The sequence below is a fragment of the Tachypleus tridentatus genome, chromosome 8 (assembly GCF_004210375.1).
Source record: "Tachypleus tridentatus isolate NWPU-2018 chromosome 8, ASM421037v1, whole genome shotgun sequence".
In the NCBI taxonomy this organism is placed as follows: Eukaryota; Metazoa; Arthropoda; class Merostomata; order Xiphosura; family Limulidae; genus Tachypleus; species Tachypleus tridentatus.
Genome location: NC_134832.1, coordinates 95,571,296 through 95,591,463, shown reverse-complemented (window position 1 = coordinate 95,591,463; position 20,168 = coordinate 95,571,296). Strand labels below are relative to the sequence as shown.

The following is a 20,168-nucleotide window of genomic DNA, read 5'->3' as shown; positions in this document are numbered from 1 at the left end:
TATACTAATGAGATAACGTTCACTAAAATAAAGGTTTTGATGGTGAAGTTTCTTACCATTTGGCTGCTTGTGGAGAAAACTCTTCACATTTTCTTTCAATATATAAATACCTAGGTCATTTCATGAATTTACTACTTACCAATCAATTTGTGTTCATAATGGTCAGTCTAGAAAGTTCAACTCTGTGATAGGATCATAATTAATGCTGCATAGTTTTGTGATTGGTTCGGCTTAAGTTGCTCGACTTAAACATCCAGTTGCAGTTTAGGTTTTTAAACTATCTATAGATGTACATTACTTGCAGGTTTTTTCTGTTTGATAGAGAGCAATCTGACCCCTCCAGCTTATAATATTATACTACAGGTTTCTAAGTTATCTATGGATTAATAAACCTATTTTATAAAATATACCTGTTGTAATCTCCATGTTGAACAAAAAACAATATTTTTCCTTATCTTCCTACATTAATTGTTATTAGAGTGCAGTATAGGCTGTACACTTTAATTTATTTTTTCTAAAGTTTCTTTTATTCAGTTTGTAAAAGTTGTTCAACATTCATTATACAGACACCAGGACTAGGTAGGAATTCAGTGTTTAAAATGTTAACTAAACATGAAATGATCCAAAGCTGTTGTAATTTATCTTGTTTTTTTATGCAAGCTAAGAGTTTATTAAAAACTTATTTTATCATTTAGAACACCAAAATGTGATCACCATTCAATTCTACTGACTAATTATTCTTGGCATGCAAACTAAACAATGTAGATTTATGTACTGAAGAAACTGCTCTTTCTGTTGTTTAAAACATGTCCATCAACAGTGTAAATCTATAATTGGTATTTGCTAGTTAACATAAATACACTGATTTAACCCGTCCATTGCAGGTTGGATATAATCCACCCAGCTTATGTAACCGCAAAAATATCCATGAGATTAATTATACTGTAATGTATGCATATGTTTACTTAATTTTACAGGTTATTATTAAACATTACTAGGCTTTCATACACAAAATATCAGTATTGGGAGTTTTTATTAAAGATTTTCTTCTAAATGTTTTTCTTTCAGAATGTTGACAAGGCAAGACAATTTTCATTTTAAGGTAAAAAGTACTTCTGTACGTGAAGAACCTCTCTGTAAGTGCCAAGACTACATTCACAATTTTTTTTCTGTACAGATATCATGTGAGGAGTACAGATCATAAAAATCTGGAAATTTTTCTGATCTATGTGACCAGTTTTAAAGCAATCCTTTGTTTACAGCATAAAGTAGGATACAACTACCCTGTTAAATGGTATAAATCATTAACTAAATCCATTACAGAAAGTAATGCCTCAAATTAAAGTTAACAGGATGTCAACTAGATTTAGTATTTTATAAATCAAAGTGTTGAAAAAATGTTTAATTTCCTAAATATAGAGTATGCACTATACAGGATGAAGGTATGTAGTATTTACTTACTACACTGGTAGATTATTGCTTTCTCATGTAAGCTATTTCTGTTGCAGTATTATCTTTCAGCCTTGTCTTTCTTTAGGTTTTGCTTTTCTCGCCACTTGAGCATGCAATAATCAAGTGCAAACATGATATCTTCAAATGAATCTGATTTCTTAAAAGAAAGTTAGTTAGGTTCAGTTATATGATTGTTATTGAACCACTGGTACTAAATAAATATTTATATGTAAACCATAATGGTTTTTAGTTGTACTCTCATTTTAGTGGTTGCAGCAGCTAAATAGGTGATAAGCCATTTCTCCCTCAGTGTGGATTCCTGTATATGGTGAGGGGACCTCCTGTGGAAGGTTCTGTTCTTTAAGTTTACCTCCTCTGGGATCTAAACATCCACCCATGTGTTTCCTCTGTGTGGCAACTTGGGAAGGGGAGGAGAGGATCCTGGTGGTTGAGGGGTCCAACCCTAACACACCACTTTGGCCTTGAATTCCTGTAGATGGGCAGCTTTGGGGTGGTTTTCCTTGGGTCAGTTGACTAGTCCATTTGGGCTAGGGTCAACCAAGTACCAGTGTTGGGTGATCTCAACAGGTGTTGTGAGCACTGTATCTGATGCTGGTGTTTAGGTGTAGTGCTCATGAAACCTTGGCATTGCTGCAGTGTCTTTGTTTGACATTGTAGTGTGTCCCGTCAGAGGGCTCCATGGTAGGTGGGGTTAGTGGGCACCAAAATTTACTTTCTTTATTATGAATACTCCAAATAAAAACTTAAAATAGTGAAAAAACAGTCAATAGGTAGACGATTACGTCTTAAAGATTCTGAGCAGCAATCTTCAACATATGTAACACCAGTTGTACCTCATTTTCTTGTCCTACATTTTCTTTCAGAGAAACCTTTAGAGCAAATATTTCCCTTTTTTATTCAGAAGGGACTGGAGGGACTTGCTGGCTCTCCAAAGTCAGTAAAGAAGCTTCGATCTGGAGACATATTGGTTGAAACATCACAACACAGTGAACTCCTCTTGAATTCAAAGGCAACTGGGGATATACCTATTGAGGTTACACCTCATGCTACTTTGAATTCATTACAAGGAGTTATTGTTCAGGGGGCTTTGAAGAACATCCCTGAGTCAGAGATTCTCACTGGTTTCTTCACTCAAGGAGTTTCCGCAGTGAGGCGTATCTCCACTTGCAAAAATGGAATTACAATGCTGACCAACATCATCATTTTGACATTTACATTGCCATCTCCACCTGCCACCATCAAGGCAGGTTATCCTAATTACAGGGTACAGCCATACATTCCCACCCCTCTCCAATGTTTTCAGTGTCAGCTGTTCGGTCACTCAAAATCATCATTACGTGGTTCCTTTATGTGTTCTCGTTCCTGTGGCAAGGACCATGAAGCCTATGAGTGTGAAATGGACTCTCATTGCATCAATTGTGATGACTCTCATCCATCTTGCTTTCATTCTTGCCCTAAATGATTGGAAGAAAAAGAGGTGTAGTGTTTGAAAACAATTCATTACATTACTTATCCTGACGCTCGAAAGTTGCTGCCCACTATTTCATATTGGACGTATGCTGCTACATTTCATTCCACCACTACTATGGCAGTGCAGACAGATCTCTCTATGCCTCTCAAAGAATTGTTCTCAATACAAGTGAACAATCTTTTGACCTTCATGGTTGAAAAAGTTGATGAATCAACTTCAACACCCATCTCTGTCCCTTACATACATTCCAACAAATATCAAGATCCACTTACATTGGTTCCTGGTACAGGCATTTTCTTGGATACTGGATACGAAAGCTGGATCATGCAAACTGGCCCTCTTTCACTGCTCTCGCAGAACTTGACCCTGTCATCGCCTGTAAGCCATCAATAGACAACTGTGTGGCAGCAGTAACTAGCTGTATTATACAAGCAGCTTTTCAATGTATTCCTAAAACTTCAACACTTTTCCACAATATCCTTGTTAGGTGGTAGAATCCTGCCTGCCATATGGCACAGAAAGCTCAAAATGGGCCTGGGATACTTTTCATAGGTATCCCACAGTCTCAAACCACATTGCTTTCCAGCAGGCCTGTGGACATGATCAGTGGGTAAGACGTCAAAGCCAGAAGGAATCTTGGATTAAATTCATAACCAGCATATCTTCTACCACCAGTTCCAAAGTCATATTGGACAAGATTTGGAAGGTCAATGGGCAATATAATTCTGCCCCTCTCTTGATCTTGCTCTCTGATGGCCAGGAAGTAGCTGACACCCGAGGCATCACCAATACTCTAGGTGAAAGCGTTTTTCATGTATCTAGTACTTCTGCTTCTTCCTCCACCTTCTTAGCCGTCAGACTCGGGCAGAGTGATCACCTCTTTCTTTTTGAGCTGATTGTCTCTATGACTATAATCACCCCTTTACACTGGTGGAACTCAAAATGGCCCTTTATTGGTCTGGCAGTACATCAGTTGGACTCAATGATGTATACTATGAAGTGCTGCACCATCTATTTCTGCTTCTCTTGCAATCCTTCTGATTGTTTTCAACCAGATCTGGCAGGAGAATGTTTTTCCTGATGCCTGGCACCAGCCTATTATCCTTCTTTTTTCTGAGTTTGGGAAGGATCCCAAGATTCCTTGAAACTACCATCCAATTGCTTTGACAAACTGTCTGTGTAAGATCTTAGAGAGGATGTTTAATGCTTGTCTTGTTCGGTTCCTCAAATCACACAACCTCTTCGTGCCCACCCAGTGTGGGTTCCAAGACCAGCACTCCACCATGGACCACCTGATTTGACTTGAAACATCAGTCAGAGAAGCCTTTCTCAAATGACAACAACTTGTATCTGTATTCTTTAGCATTTAGAAGGCTTATTATGATACAACATGGAGGTATGGCAGTTTGCGAGACCTCCATATTTTTGGGTTATGTCGCCATTTGACCATTTTTATTAAAAAATTTTTAATGGACAGAAGATTCCAAGTTCATTTGGATGTTCAACACTTTTCCTTTCTTTTCTACAGGAACTTGGAGTCCCTCAGGGCCATTTTGAGTGTCACACTTTTCAGTATAGAGAGTAATGCCATCACTGGACAACTCCCTCTCACTGTTGCAAACAGACTCTATATCAATGACTTTCACATCTCGTGTCAGTTGTCAAACATGGGACCTGGCGTGACCAAGTGGGTTAAGGCATATCTGAGGGTCACGGGTTCAAATCCCAGGTGCACCAAACATGCTCGCCTTCTCAGTCGTGGGGGCGTTATAATGTGATGGTCAATCCCACTATTCATTGGTAAAAGAGTAGCCCAAGAGTTGGTGGTGATGACTAGCTGCCTTCCCTCTAGTCTTTTACGCTGCTAAATTAGGGACGACTAACGCAGATAGCTTTGCACGAAATTCAAAAACAAACAAACAAATCATCGAACATGAGGTATATTGAGCTGTAGCTACAGACTGCTCTCAATCATTTACTGAAGTGGACCACAGCAAGTGGTTTTAACTTCTCTCTCTTTAAAATAATTCGCATGCACTTTTGCCACCAATGGGGTTGTCATCCTGATCCTGAACTTTGTATTGGTGAAGTTGTGCTGCTTGTGGTCCCTGAGACAAAGTTCTTGGGCTTATCTTTGACCGTGAGCTGACCATTTTACCATACATCAAGCAGCTATGGGTCAAATGTACAAGAGCACTAAACATCCTCCATGTCCTCTCTTCCACCACTTGGGGAGCAGATCGATGTTCTGTTCTAAAGGTGTATCATGCTCTTATTCGATCAAAACTCGACTGTGGATCACTAGTCTATGGATCTGCCAGAACATCAGCCTTAAAGTTCTGAACCTCATTCATCATCAAGGACTTTGGCTCTGCACTGTGGCTTTCTGCACTTCCCCAGTTTGGAACTTATACATAGAGTCTCATGAACCTTCTTTGCACCTCCACCGTCTGCAACTATCTTTACTATATGCTTAAAAACTTCATTCTTTACCAAACCATCCCACTTGGGATTGTGTTTTCCTTCCTTGGTGGGCCTTACTTTCTCAGAACAGACAATCTGCCATTGCTTCTTTTTGCCTTTGTATCCAGATACAGTTGGATAAATTGGGTCTCTCCTTGGATAAGATTGCTGTATCCACTGGTGAGTCCATCCTATCATGGCTTCTTACAGTGCCCATTTGTGACCTACTTTAAGTCATCTAAGAAAAGCAGACACTCCCGATTAGATACCCTGTCTTTTATTTGCTGAACATATTTCGAAACATCATTCCATTCCTATTGATACAGATGGTTCAAAATCAGATGACTATGTAGTCTCTGCCTTGATTTGTTGTGTGCTGAATCCCCTCTACAGCTTCTGTGTTCACTGATGAACTGTATGCTATTTCTCTTGCACTGGATCACATAGAAGCTAAGCAGTACTTATATTGCACTATTTATACTGACTCACTTAGTTCTTTATTGGCCCTGGAATTGCTTCACATTAGTTCACATTCTGATCTTGCTAATATTCAAAACTGACTGGTCCATTTCTCTTTAACATCTACTTTTGTCCAGTTTTACTGGATACCGAGCCACATTGGTATTCACGGGATGGAGCTCGCTGACACTGCAGCTAAATCTATCTGTTCTGGCACTATCACTGCTGTGCCTGTTCCATACATGGACTGTGGTTCTGTATTTAAGACTCGGCTTCATGCCAGTTGGCAGTTGACTTGGAGTGAGCAAAGTGGAAACAAGCTTTTCGAAATAAAACCCCAAATTGGACTTTGGCCATCTTGCTTCCATAAGGATCTGATAGAGGAAGTTGTTCTAACTGGACTACGCATTGGTTATAGTTTTTTAACTCATCATTTTCTTTTATCTGGAACTAATGCACCAGTGTGTGGTCTGTGTAACATTGAGGTTACTATAAGCCACATTTTACTTTTTTGCCAATGTTGCAACTCTCAACGATGGCACCATTTTAAACCTGTTCTGTCCCAAGGTTTGTCCATAACATTAGACAGTATTATTGGTAATGGTGACATTGTCCACATTTTAGTTTTTAAAGGCCGTTAATCTCTTTAATGTCATTTAAGTTTTTTTTAATTTATTCATTAGACCGTTTTTAATGTGATTCTCTTTTAAGAATCAAAGTACATCTGGTTCAATTTGAAATTAGAAAATGGCCATCATGCCAAATAACTCGAAACCAGAACTGGAAAGACCAACTTCAGGTTACTAACACTGCTGTTTGAACTACCTGTTAGTCATTCTGGCAAGTTGTTATTAAAATTTTGCTACAAGTGTTTTAAAACTTTTACTTTACTTTTTAAAAAATGGAAATAACGTCAAATAACTCCGAACCAGGAATGAAAAGACCAATTTCAGGTGACTGACAGTGTTTTTTGTACTTACCTGTTAGTCTTTCTGGTGAGTTATTATAATTACGGTTACGCTACAGAAAGTCCTTTACAACTTGTATTACTGTAGTTTTTTCTTAGCATTGTAGACTAGATGTAAATGTTGGTTCTATGCTATTTATGCTTTTTGAAATTTGTTTTGTGTTACCTTAATTTCCTTTTATGAATTTTACTAAATTTAATTTTAACTTTTACTGGATGTTTGATGCAGATAGGCAGCTGCTTTGTGCCATAAAACATCCAATCAATGAACCAATAAGCCGTTTCTCTCGTATGAAATCAGTTGAGAAACGCTGCACTATATAATAGGAGAATTGGCAGTATATTTTATGAAGTGATACTAAATTTAACTGAAACTATTTAAATTTGAGTATATAAATAAATAAATTGGACTTGATATGTGAGAAACATGATGAAAACAAAATCTATTTATTAAAGACCTAAAATGTTATTTGCACTTGTAAGTTAATTAGATTGACTTCTTCCCTGAACATTTATTCTCATTAACCAGTTAACTCAGTACTCAAATGTTCAAATCTTATTTAAAAGGAAGCATTTGAGTTACCTATGGTAACATTATTTTCTAAACTATGTTATGCAATAAATGCCTAGGTTTAGAACCAACACAATTTTTTGAAAAGTCCATATTAAAATGAGAAGGAAGAAAGTGCACCATGTGTCTTCATGTCACATAAAGAAACCAAATTGTTTGTTATACTTTCTTTGAAGGTTATCAACTTTTCTTGACTAGTTTATTTCAAATTTTCTTTTTTGAAACCTACTTTATACACTAGAATTTTGAATTACATGTATCTCTTTCTGACATGATTTCCTTTGACATGTTCGAGACTTATGACACATTATTGTGAACTAAACCTTTTTTAACAGTGTTTCAGTACTGTGAATTAATGTTCTAAAAGTATGTAACTGAGCATTTTGTCATAATGTCACTCTGGTAAAAAACAAAAACGTCTTATTTTTTTATGTATATCAGTACTCAGACATTTTGGTTCTATGAAATTTGACTATTTAGTTTAAAACGTCAGTCAGGTACTTGATTTCTTGCCTTTGATAAATTATAGAATAACTTAATTCATTCAGTGAAATTAACATTTATGTGTAATGTGAGGTATTGTTGTGTTGTTTCCACAGAAATCTGAAAAAAACACTGAAGAGATAGTCTCACATTGGCATCCAAATATAACAATAAACATAATTGATGACCATACAGCTTGGGTTCAAGGACACGTTCCACCTCCATTGGATGAATGTAAGATTTATATTATACAACAAGTAACCTTTTAAATATATATTAAACATTTTGTAAAGTTAATAGTTCATTATATATGTTGTAGGTTTTTCTAATTTTGTTATCCATTTTAAGAATTGGTAACTGCTATACACTTTCATAAGCCAATTAGTTTTCAGAAGCTGTTTTCTTTTAAACCATTATTTAGTTAAGATTATAATTTGGTGTGTGATTTTGTAAAGAATTTGGCTCATTCATGTGTTGGTTGAGATCCAGTTTTGAAATATTTTGAATTATTTGTTTTGAAGCTTTGAAGTTAATTCTCTCTTAGAATTACCATATTATTTACATATTTTCCAATAAATAATAATTCCTTTTATGTGAATATATGCTCAGAATTTCATTTTAAAGTTATTTAGCTTTGCTTAAAGACACATGGTTCATCCAATAACCATACTTCTACACAGTAACAATGTATATGCATGATGCAAATGGTGAATATTATAATGCTGTATGAAAAAAAAAGTAAAATGTCAAAAGTTTGCATATGTTGAATATTTTTAACACTAGTATCAAATAGCCGGGATACTTAAATAGGAAAATTAACAATTTTAAAAGTTAATTTTTGGTTGTAAAAGTGATATTTACAGAGTACCAAAATTAAGTTTAATTTATGAATTTTGAATGTTGTGAATATCCCTTAAGATATTGTGGGCCAGTTTGACTTACCTTGGAAATTTATATATACTAAAACTGAACTTGATTGTGTATTCACCAAACTTGGCAAGTTCTTAGCAAACACTGTAAGATTGCTTTATTCAAAAAGTATATTTTCAAATAAAGTATTTCTATTAACCATCTCACTGTGGATAAGTTAAAGCACTGTTGTCATGACCGTTAACAGAATTATGTTTAACATTTAATTACATTACTTTATTTGTAATGTATATGAATAAACTTGGCATCAAAATGTAGTTAATAAAACAAATTTTAATATTATATATGATTTAAGTTCTTGATTGTATAAGGAAATATTTTTAAAATAAAAATCCTCAATCTCTTTTAGTATGAGAATTGTGACATTTGCTTTCTAGGTCTTCCTCTCCTCTAATTTATTTACCACCCTTCTCTAAAGTATGGAATTTATTGTAAGTTACTCATTATAATATAAGATATTACCAAGTGAAAGTCTAATTTTTATAGTTGTAAATCTTCTTTATTTATAGAGGTGTAAGATAGATAATCAAACCCACTTGCCATATCCATGTATTACATCCTCTCTTACACAGATTACCATAATATTTTCTTTAACAATTTACCCTAAAACGATTATAGGATGGAAGGAGCCCCTCTGGTAATGGAGAATTCACAACACAAGATAGAGGAATGAAAACTGAGATTTTTTTATAATTAATATTTCACTTTGAAATTAAAGGTAGAATTAAATTTATAACTTATATCTAATGTTATCTACATATTTATGCCAAGTTTGTTGACTAACATTAAATATAAGTTATTTAATTAGATTTTAAAAATAGCTGTAAAAGACCATGATATGCATGCTTTAACCTTGTTGTACGAAAAGAGTTAATTATTATAAGCAGTTTAATGAGGCTAGTTCTCTATCTGTACTAATATCCATGTTTTATTTCTTTCTTATGAAATAACTGAAATTCAGTTTAGATGCATGTAATAGTTGTATAAATATTCATAATTGTTTTGAGAACATTTGTTACCATGATTTGATAAGTTCATTATTTTAAATGTTTCAAAAACTTTAATTTTGGACATTGTTCTTTCCTAATTTCATTTTATAAAATTTCTGTTTAAGATATTGATTTTGAGCCAACTACTGGCAAGTACTACCCTGTGGTCTTCTTGAATGATTACTGGAATCTTATGAGAGAATACCAGCCTATCAATAAAACAACAAAGCAAGTAGCTTTTTTTAACAAATCTTCTACAACAAAAATTAATGTTTATAAAATGTAACCTGTAACAGTGTAAAAATGATTACTTTTTACTTATTATTAAATACTTGGTTAACTTTTGTGAATTATGAAAATATTGTATTTAAAAACATTGGCATTAGTTGTATATAAGAATACAGAGGTGTTCATGTTTTAGATTTTCTAGTTTCTACATATACTTTTGTATTCTGTTATATTCTTTGAACCCACAATTTTTTGTGTACCGAGTTTCTTCACTTTTAACTTCTTTATGTAAACTCTAAATAGTTAAATGGGTTTATGACTATAATTATATGTATTTAGGTTTTACACTTTTCTCTTTGTTGTTTTTATAATTAACACATGTGCTTTAACATTGTCTACAAGTCCTCAGTGAATGAATCTATAAACTAAATTTTCTAGGCAGAACTATCCACTCCTTCCAACAGCTTAAGTACCTGTTACAGCAGTGTAGATTGTACAAAAATAGTATTCATGTTGTTTTTTTAGCTCTTGGCCTACTTTAGTTTCACTACAAGATCACACTCTTGTGTTATGAGAAGTTGTCAAAAACAAGTTCATGAAATACATTGCTTTCTCAATGATGGCTTTGTGACCAGAATACAGTGTTGTACATAAAGCTGTTAGAATTGGTATTTTTGAATAAAATTTTTATCAGTTATACTTTGCTTGAACAGCAAAGTCAAATTTAATGCATTATGAGCCACTGCTGAGAAGAATGACATTTTAGCAATGCATTTTGGTATATTTACTTGTGAATAGTTAGGTATGTATTCTCACTTCAAATACATAAACATTTTTAAAACAACAGTAAATAACTGTACTTTAAAATATCAGATATACTGTAATTAGTAAATACATAACGTAATGTTATTTTGTAACAGTTTATGAAGTTTTAGTTGGTGAATCATGACACAATAAGGGAAAATTATGAAACAAACCTGTGATGTAATTGGGTAAAAATTACTGATGATTATTTTACTTATCTGTCTGTGTGTTTGTGTTTGTTAGATTTAAAGACTGTATGTGCTTTGTATTTACCCTAACTTCTTTGGTCCTATTGGGCCAATCTCAACCAAAATTTGTATATAAGCACTATAAACTATGGGAAATATCCTAAGTTAATTTAAATTAACCCTATTTCTAGTTTGTAAAACTTGTTGGTTAATTACTCCCAGCCTTTTGAGTCAATCTCAAACAATCTTGACAGGTTGATGCTTTAGACATTGTTGAATATTCGAAAATGATTCAAGGTAAAAGTATGAAAATTGCTGTATTATTTCTCAAAAAACCATGCTTTTCTCATATGGTGAATGAGATGTAGGGTGTTCAATGGTGGGATTACCTCAAAACCTTTATTTGTTGATAAGGCTTCTTTAGATGTTGTTTATGAAGAAACTTTATTATAATTTTAAAGTAAAGTTTAACTTACTACTTTGAAATATAGGATTGATGTCAAACTTGCATTGTTTTAATTATGTTTACACATTCCACATCAAATGACAGGCATTTTAACTTGTTTTATATAGACAATTTACTGTTGTGTCCTTACATATTGGAACTGTATTACTTAAGTGTTAGCTTTGAAAAATGCATGACATAAGGATGAATAGTGTGGGTGTGTTTGTTGTGATATATATGCTGGAAAAAATAGCTAATACTAAACTGTATACTTTGTTACTGTAGAATTAATATGGCTGTTGTATTACTTTTAACTAAATTAATTTTTCTTTATTAATTATTTACATTTGTGAACATTATTTGCCAGTTACAAACCATGAGTTAAAGTGTGATTAATGGTTTACACAGTTACTCCTAGCTCTTATATGATTTATTGAAATTAGCATTTGCCTACAAAGAGTAAGTTGCATTACAGATCAAGGCAAAACATGGTCACTTTTAGTTGAGGGAGAAGGTTAAACATAAGAAGTATTGAGTTTTATAAGATGTATAATGTTGGCTTTTAATCTGTAGGGATGTTGTTTTCAACAGAATTATAAGCAAAATGTTATACAGTTATTAGTGTAAGCATGTATTGAAGTGAGAGGTAAAGGGAAGCAGTGTCTTTTACATATTCTTTATATTCAACATTATGCTAAAGATAACCCTATCTACAAATTCTCTCTAACTTTGTATACTTCTAATTTTTAATGATAAATGTTACTGTCAGTGTAAGCATTATCGTAACTCTGTTTTAAATAAGAATTTACTTTAACAAGAGCTTACATACAGTAAAGATTTTATTGAAATTGGTAGGCTTACTTCATAGAAATTCTTTAACTTAAACATTAATGTAAGAGAATCAATTTATTCAAACACTTCTACTTCCAAGGTACCGAGAGAAGACTTTGAATTTAATTTTTTTTTTTCTTGTATGTATATTATAAGGCTGTAGTTTCCTTTAGTTTGTAGAAAACATTGCATATGCATAAAAGTATAAGCTGCATAAAGGTTTTATCCTTAAGCCAATCTATGTGATAAATCATGTATTTAATCCTTAAGATTTATTGCAATGATTTACATAACAAAACAAATTTAATATAGAAATATGTTAAAATAATCATAAAAAATGACATTTCAGGAAAATGGTTTTGACAAAGTGACCTATAGGGCATTTCCATTTTTTGCAAGTGGGAAAACTATGAAAATGACTGCAATTTTGGAGTTACATAAAGTGTTTTCCCTTCCAACTGTTTCTAAATTTACTGACAGGTTTTAACAAAACGTTATGCAAAGTTTACTTAAATAATTTATTTATAACTGCAGATGAACTATTATTTTTAAGAGAAAACAGTAAGAAAAAATCAGAAACAAACGAAAAAGTTGCAACACAGAGAGTGAAGATGAAAATGGAATCAATCATATTAATGCAAGCAAAATTTATTAGTAAGTCAGATTTTAGTGGCTCAGATTTTAGTGGCAGACAAGCAACATTTATTAGTAAGTCATTGATTTTTAAGTTTAACAGTGTATAGAAATCCTCGAATATCTTGTAAATAAATTTTTTTTCAACCATTTATTATACTCTCAAAATTTGCTTATATCATGCTAACCTTTACCTCTTCCACTGACAGTATTGAATATAGGAGATAAAATATCAATTAAGCAGTAAGTTTAGAATAGTGTGTTTTAAATTTTTCTTTGTTATATGATTATCAGCTGATTCATCTTATGCAGTAGGTTCGTGATTACTGCCATTTCATAGTGTGGCCTAGTCGACATTCTAGAATAGAAATGAGACGTATCGCTCATGGGAACATTCAAACCTGACAAATGTTTAATTTGTATCAGTAAATGCTGTAAGTTATCATATCAGTTGTAATATGACCTTTCAAAAGTTTCTACATTATTGTATAACTAGTTTAACTTGTTTCAACTGTAGCTAGATCCTGCTCATCATAATTCAAAGTAGTAGGTTGTGGCAATCTTTGCCGTAAAGTTATAGTTTCACTTCACTACAGTGTAAGTGAAAAACTTTCTAAGTTTTGTCATGGAAATATTTGAGGTAAGCTTTACCTCTCAGTTGTGCTAACTTTTCTGACAGCTGAAGTGGACACAGCAATCTTGTAATCTCTCAGCGTGTTATAATGGCAGGTACATACGTACATATAACCTAAGTGTCATCATCACATACAATATTACCTGGATGCTATGAGTATTATGTAATGACAGTCATCTAGTGTTAACCATTCAAGATTACTTTGTTTTGTTACCAGTTATCAATATCAATAAGTTAATAGCATACAATCAAAGAAACAGTTGGAAGCTGTATACTTGAATATTAATTTCGTGACCACTAAGTTGGTTTTCGTTATGAATTGGTTAAAAGGTAAAAAATGGAGAAATGGTTTTTGGAAGTTGTTTTAGTACCTCATACAGAATAGTGAGGATGCATACTGTAGCCAATACTTTGCAGGTCTATGCTATAGTGTATGTATATGAAGGATGCAAAAAGGTTCATCTTTCATTTATAATCATATCATATACTGTTTAAATTTCTTTTCCATCCAGACATTCATAAAGTTTTAAGTATGCTTTTGCTAGGAAAAATAAAAAACAATACTGCACATGAATTAAACTTAAACTATGTAGCATAATGGTTCATATTGTCTTGTCTTCTATATGTTAGAAACTGTTGTGTTGAGAGTGGTGAGAAATGTTTGTGAACTTGTCCATATTACACACATGGATAGGATTTTTTGATGCCTGTTGAAATGCTGTTTAACTATCTCATGATACAGAAATGTTGAATGTATTCTGAATTTAAGATATTTATATAATAATGTGCCCATGTCATCTTTTACCCTGATCTTCTCACTTATTGTGTGTTAAACTCATGAAAAGTAAATAAGAACAAGCCACACTGGAAACATTTGTCTTGGGGCTTTTGTATGTTCTGTTGGAAAACTCCTTTTTCATTATGTAGAATAATTTTTTATACTATCCTATATATTATTCAAATGCCTGGTTTTCTTTGCCCCATTCCCATAATGTTTTAGAATGCAGATACTTTATCATCTCTTATTAAAGCACAAATGGTGGGAGGTAACTTTGACATATAATCAGTTAGTTGAAGGCAAATGTTATGCACAAAAAGAAATATACACCCTGAGGTCAGCTGTTGTTTCCACTTTTTTTTTATTTGTACCTACAGTTTAGTGGTGTGCTGCAATTTCAAAAAATTGTGAATGGTAACACAAAAGTGTATTGTGTTCTGATGACTTGATTGTCACTGCTGTTGTGATATTTTATGTTTCAAACTCTGCCTGCTAGAAAAGCATGAATTATCATTCTGATCTCTGATTCCTCTTTTGATGAAAACTTTTTGGATAGGTTCTGTTCCTTGTATAGACATGCAAGTAGTGATTTCTTCATTGTTTTTGAGCCTGCTGAGGCCAAATCATAAAATATGTTGAACATTTGTTCCACCAAGAGTGGCATTCATGATGAATTGAACTAACTCAAAAATGTTGCTATTTCTTGAGGATATGAACTAAATGTACAACAAAATTAAATAGCTTTGTAAAAAATAAATAATTGGAAATAGGTTAAAAGACTGTCCTTATCTAACAGTACTCTTTTTACTATTTGATGCTAAACAAAATAGATAGTATTTTAAAACAAAAAATTAAACTAGCTTATACATCATTGAAAAAAAACTCAAATAAATTTAATAGAAGGAAAGATGAGATAGAAGACCACTACAGACAAGGCATTTATTCCACTTCATATTCTCATAATATTACTCATACTCGTCAAACAAAATTATCTTTCTCTTAGGGTAAAGAAATGCAAAGACTACTGTCATTGAAGGGAAATTGAAAAATAAGGTTTAACTTTACACATTCATAAAATCACCATGAGATTAACTTGATTCAATCAAGAATCATTGCAGAACCCAATTTTTTCTACTAGAGAATCTGTAGAAATACTTAAAAACTGAGAAAACATGCTCAGTATGAAATAGTATTGGAATTGAACCCTATATGGAAGTATTCTCTCTTTCTCTCCTTTTTTTTTTTCAAATTTGTGTTTGTATGCTACTTCCCTTAGTGCACCTTGACCGTTCTGAGGTCATTTTCATCCTCATCATACAAGATGCAGAACAGTTTCACTCCATCTCCCGATGTTCCTCTAAGGATACCAATATGTATGAATTTAACACACTATTGTCATGGTTAGATTTTATGTACTGTCTATTAGCTACTTTTTTGTTTTGACACCTTTTCATTTTGCTCACCTTCTGTAACCCTGGAAATGCAGTGGCTGCATTGATTGGTCATGGGTATTCATTTGATGGAAGGATTTGTAGTTTTTAATGTGAGATTACCAGTAGGCATCAGTAAATGCATTTCTAGAATACATTATAGTTATGCTATGAGAGTTTTCCGAGGGTAACAGATTTCAACTTTATTTTCTTTATGTTGCCATTTAGAAATTTTTAGTCACAAACATGCCTAAATTGAAATTGACATTCACACAAGCAAATTTTTAGACTCATATACAATTATATTTGTCATACTTTATAACGCCAAGATGTACAATGTCAGTAAAGTAAATGTTTTCTTTCCTAATGCAACTTCTTCATTTCTGTTAATCCATCTTCTTGCTGCCTTGTGTATCTGGTTACATTTCAGCATATGCACTTTCTATAATAAAAATAACCAGTTTCTTATTGTCTTTTATATAGCTTCTTTAAGTTAAGATAATGTGTACATTGCAAATGGGTAAATGCTTTATTTACTTATCAAAGTTAAGCTGTAAAATTAACCATTTTTCTCAGTTTTATGTAACTGCTTCTCCTCCATCATGTGTACAATGCACAGTGATGTTTTACTTTTTTTACTGATCTCAGATGAACAGTACAGTTAACCACTTTTTTCATGGTCTTGTGTAATTGTTTCTTAGGTAATATGAGAAGTAGTACTCACCACCTTCCTTTCATTTCCTATGTAACGAGCAATATAACCCACTGCTTTTTAAATACATGGCATTGATCTAGAATATTTGTATATTATACCATTAAATAACTAATTTTTTATCTTATGCATCTTAAAGTACTGCATTCTGTATACTTCTGTCTTTTACATCTTATACACAACCAGCATGTGAACATTTTAAAATGTTTCTATCCTAAAAGTAACATGCACCTTTGCTTTTCTCTCTTTGTTTACTCATTATTTTACCAGTCAGTATAAATTATTTTTGTTTTTTGGCTGCTGTGTACAAAATGTAATTCAAAAGATATGTGTTCTGTAAAATATACGTACACCAAATTACAGTTTTATTTTTTTAATAATTAAAATAGATAGTTCAGTAAAGGAAACTTAGTAGTGACTGTACTCAATTTAGTCATACTCTGAAATGCCGAGACAAAACAATAAGTAAAATGCTTTTCTTTTTTGTATTTACCCTTAAGATAATATCTAAACATGTAAAATTCATTATAAATGCAAAAAAAATAATTTTCAGGATTGATTATATTGAAACATTGTAATAAATGTTAGTAAAACATCATAGTAAGTGAATTTGTTTTGAAAATAGATTCTGAAAATTGAAGTTACCAAATCAGCTTCTTTCTTCCTCCAAGTTGCTTGATATATGTCTAATACTCCAGATGTTCTTTGGTTAGTGGTTTGTCAGTCAACAGAATAAAAGTATCATTGTGGTCAGAAAAGGACTAAGAACTGAGTGTGATGTGTGAACTATCTGTAACTACACTGACTAAAGATATTAATTTAAGATAGAGGTTGTGAAATAAGCTTATGAATTTTCGTTGGGGATTTTTGTAATCATATTTAGAAATAAGTTTATTTAGAAATTACTTGATTCATCAGAAAGCTTGAATGATGGCTTCTTTTACTATAAGAAATTAAGACCTAGCCAGTCATTTTTATCATTGTTAGGACTTAAATGGAAATGTGTTAGTCGTTTTAATTAAAGAGGGTTCATGAATTTGCTCTCCTGTCACTTTTCTTACATACATTATGAAATTATTATGAGTGATGTTTCTGTAAAGTGCATATATTAAGAAATCTAAAGAAATGAAAGACTCAGTTTAAATTTATTTTAGTATAGGATATTTTGATATGTTGAAAACAATGTTCAGGAAAGTATGAATTTATATGAATCAAGTCATAAGACTCACAATTTCAAAATAAATAAATTTTATCTTATAATTACCACCATTCTAATTTGTGCTTCTTAAAAACTGTGTTGAAAGCATCCATTTATGAAGAAAATGTTCTGGGACATTTTTTTTAAGAATCTTTAATTATTTATCAGTCACTTCTTAATTAACTTCTGATGTGTCCTAATTATATTGCTATAAAATAATTTTTCTTTTTCTAGATATCTTCCATTACGTCTTACTTACCAACCATTGTCCCTGTTTCGCTGGCAGTTATATGCTGCTCAGACTATGAGGTCTCGCTGGACATCTGTCTTGGGTCAGAATTTGATGGAAGAATCTGATGAGGAACAAGACACCATGAAAGAAACATTTCTAGAGACATCACCATACTTACTAGGCATAACCATTGTAGTTTCTTTATTTCACAGTGTCTTTGAGTTTCTTGCATTTAAAAATGGTATGAAAAATTTAAATTACTTCAGATTATTTTAGCAATATTTTAAAAAATGTTTTAATCTGTTACAGGTTTTTAAAGTTTTAGTTTATTAAATTATCTAGTTAAAATAAAATCTCGTTGATATAAAATGTTTATGCTAGTGAAAGTATTGAGCTATTTTAAGCATATCAGAAGTTATTGTATTGTATGTATTACATATATGGTTATCCTTGTGGTTAATTACACCTACCACTCTGAAATGTCATGTTAGAGGAATTAAACATTTTAGTCTTTATAAGTACATCTTAATTTATTTATTGGTGATCAAAAGTATATTAGGAATTTGTAATTAAATTATTCATCACCATGGTTCTCTTTGGCCTTGTTATTTTCACTCAGGTTCAAGTTTAAGTTTTGTAGTACTTATAGAGTTATGGTTGTGCAGGCTGTTGAAATTCTCCATTTCAAGTTTCCAGGCTATGTGAACATGTGACAACCACTGAGTGTTGGATGATTCCACACATACCCATATATTTGTGTCTGTGTGGGTTTGTATAATAGTATAAAGTATTTATAGTGTGCAGTCCATTTCACTGACCTTGATATCCATCCATTTGTTAAAAACAAGTGACATCTAGTGAATAGTAGGATGGTACACCACCTGTTGTCCTCTTATGTTTTGCAAATGAATAGTCACCATGTTTCTGTCAAGTTATACCAAACCTACTCCTGGTCATGAATGACCATGTCATATTGACAGTTATGCTTAGTAATTGTATTGTTGGCCTAAATGTTGTCAGGTCTGTTCAAAAAATCTTCAAGCTGATGAGTTCATTCAGTTCCTCTTATGTTATGAACCATTCATAAAACTCCACATGCCAGTTTAGGAATGTGTACAACGTATGAGAATGCTTTAGAATATGAAACATGATTATTTAGCCAATTCCTGCTTCTTCAGCATGTTGACTGCACTGGGCTAACTAAGAAATGGTATGCCACCCTCTGTAAAAGGTCTTCAATAAATTAAATTTAACAACTATATTGAATTACTTGAATACTGGTATACTTTTCTGCACTGTTGTATAAAATCAGCCATTCTAAGTTTTAGCCAAACCCTTGTGTTCCTTGTGTTTTGTAGCATTCATGATTTTATTAGAAAAGCTGTTAAGAAAGTTTTGAATTAAAAATTAATATTTATTTATTTTCTTTCTTTTCATCTACTACATGAAAAGTTTTACTATATATATACATTTATGTAATTTTTTAGAGAAAATTAATATTGATATAGTTAAGTAAATTAAATTGAAAAAAAATCAAAGGACTATTAAAAACAACAAATCCAAACCTCTGACTAATTATATTAGTTTGTTATAACCAAAAACAAGCCAAAACCAAAATTAATTGGAATAAAAATGCTGCACAATTTAAAGGATCCCAGGGTACAAGCTATAATGTGGGATATAAAATGTACTCCAGGTTTTGGAGGTGGCTGTGAAAGTAGAACCAACATTGCAGTGGGGATACACTGTCTGTCAGCCGTAACCTTCCATTTGCTAGTCTTATATAAAGAAATAAGATAAAGGAATAGCAATATAGAAATAGAAATTAGGAGAACAAGATATGGGTGCTCAAGCTTACAATGCCCCACATCTAATCACCATTCATTGCCTGGAAACAGTTGTGGGAAGGTGACAGCTCTCTAAAGTAAAGAAGAAAAAAGTAATTGAAAAATAAAAATAAGAGTTAAGTTATTTAACTTACTTACAACCAATGGTAGTACCTTATTAACTGATACAGTTGCACATAATGAATGTCTTTTTTTTTCAAAACAATAAAACTTATTTATTTGCATGCTTTTGTAATAGAAGAATAGAATAATTTTAAATTTGGAAGTCTTGTACAGTAACCTTCCCAGAATGCATGAATCTTAATTACCACATTTACTTTGAAATTGAGAATTGGAACATTTAACATGGATGGCCAGAAGCAACATAGTTGCACATACGATTTGTTACTATGTGTTGTTTCA

The 20,168-nt window shown here is 32.4% G+C and overlaps 1 protein-coding gene across 1 annotated transcript in view; it reads left to right on the top strand.

Annotated features, from left to right (window-relative positions):
* LOC143222988 (putative lipid scramblase CLPTM1) overlaps positions 1-20,168 on the top strand; it is a 78,039-nt gene that overhangs the window by 37,149 nt on the left and 20,722 nt on the right. Inside the window, exons 6-8 of the mRNA XM_076450314.1 lie at positions 8,004-8,121; positions 9,932-10,034; positions 17,922-18,160. Coding sequence (XP_076306429.1) covers positions 8,004-8,121; positions 9,932-10,034; positions 17,922-18,160 — 460 coding nt within the window. The remainder of the gene's footprint in view (positions 1-8,003; positions 8,122-9,931; positions 10,035-17,921; positions 18,161-20,168) is intronic.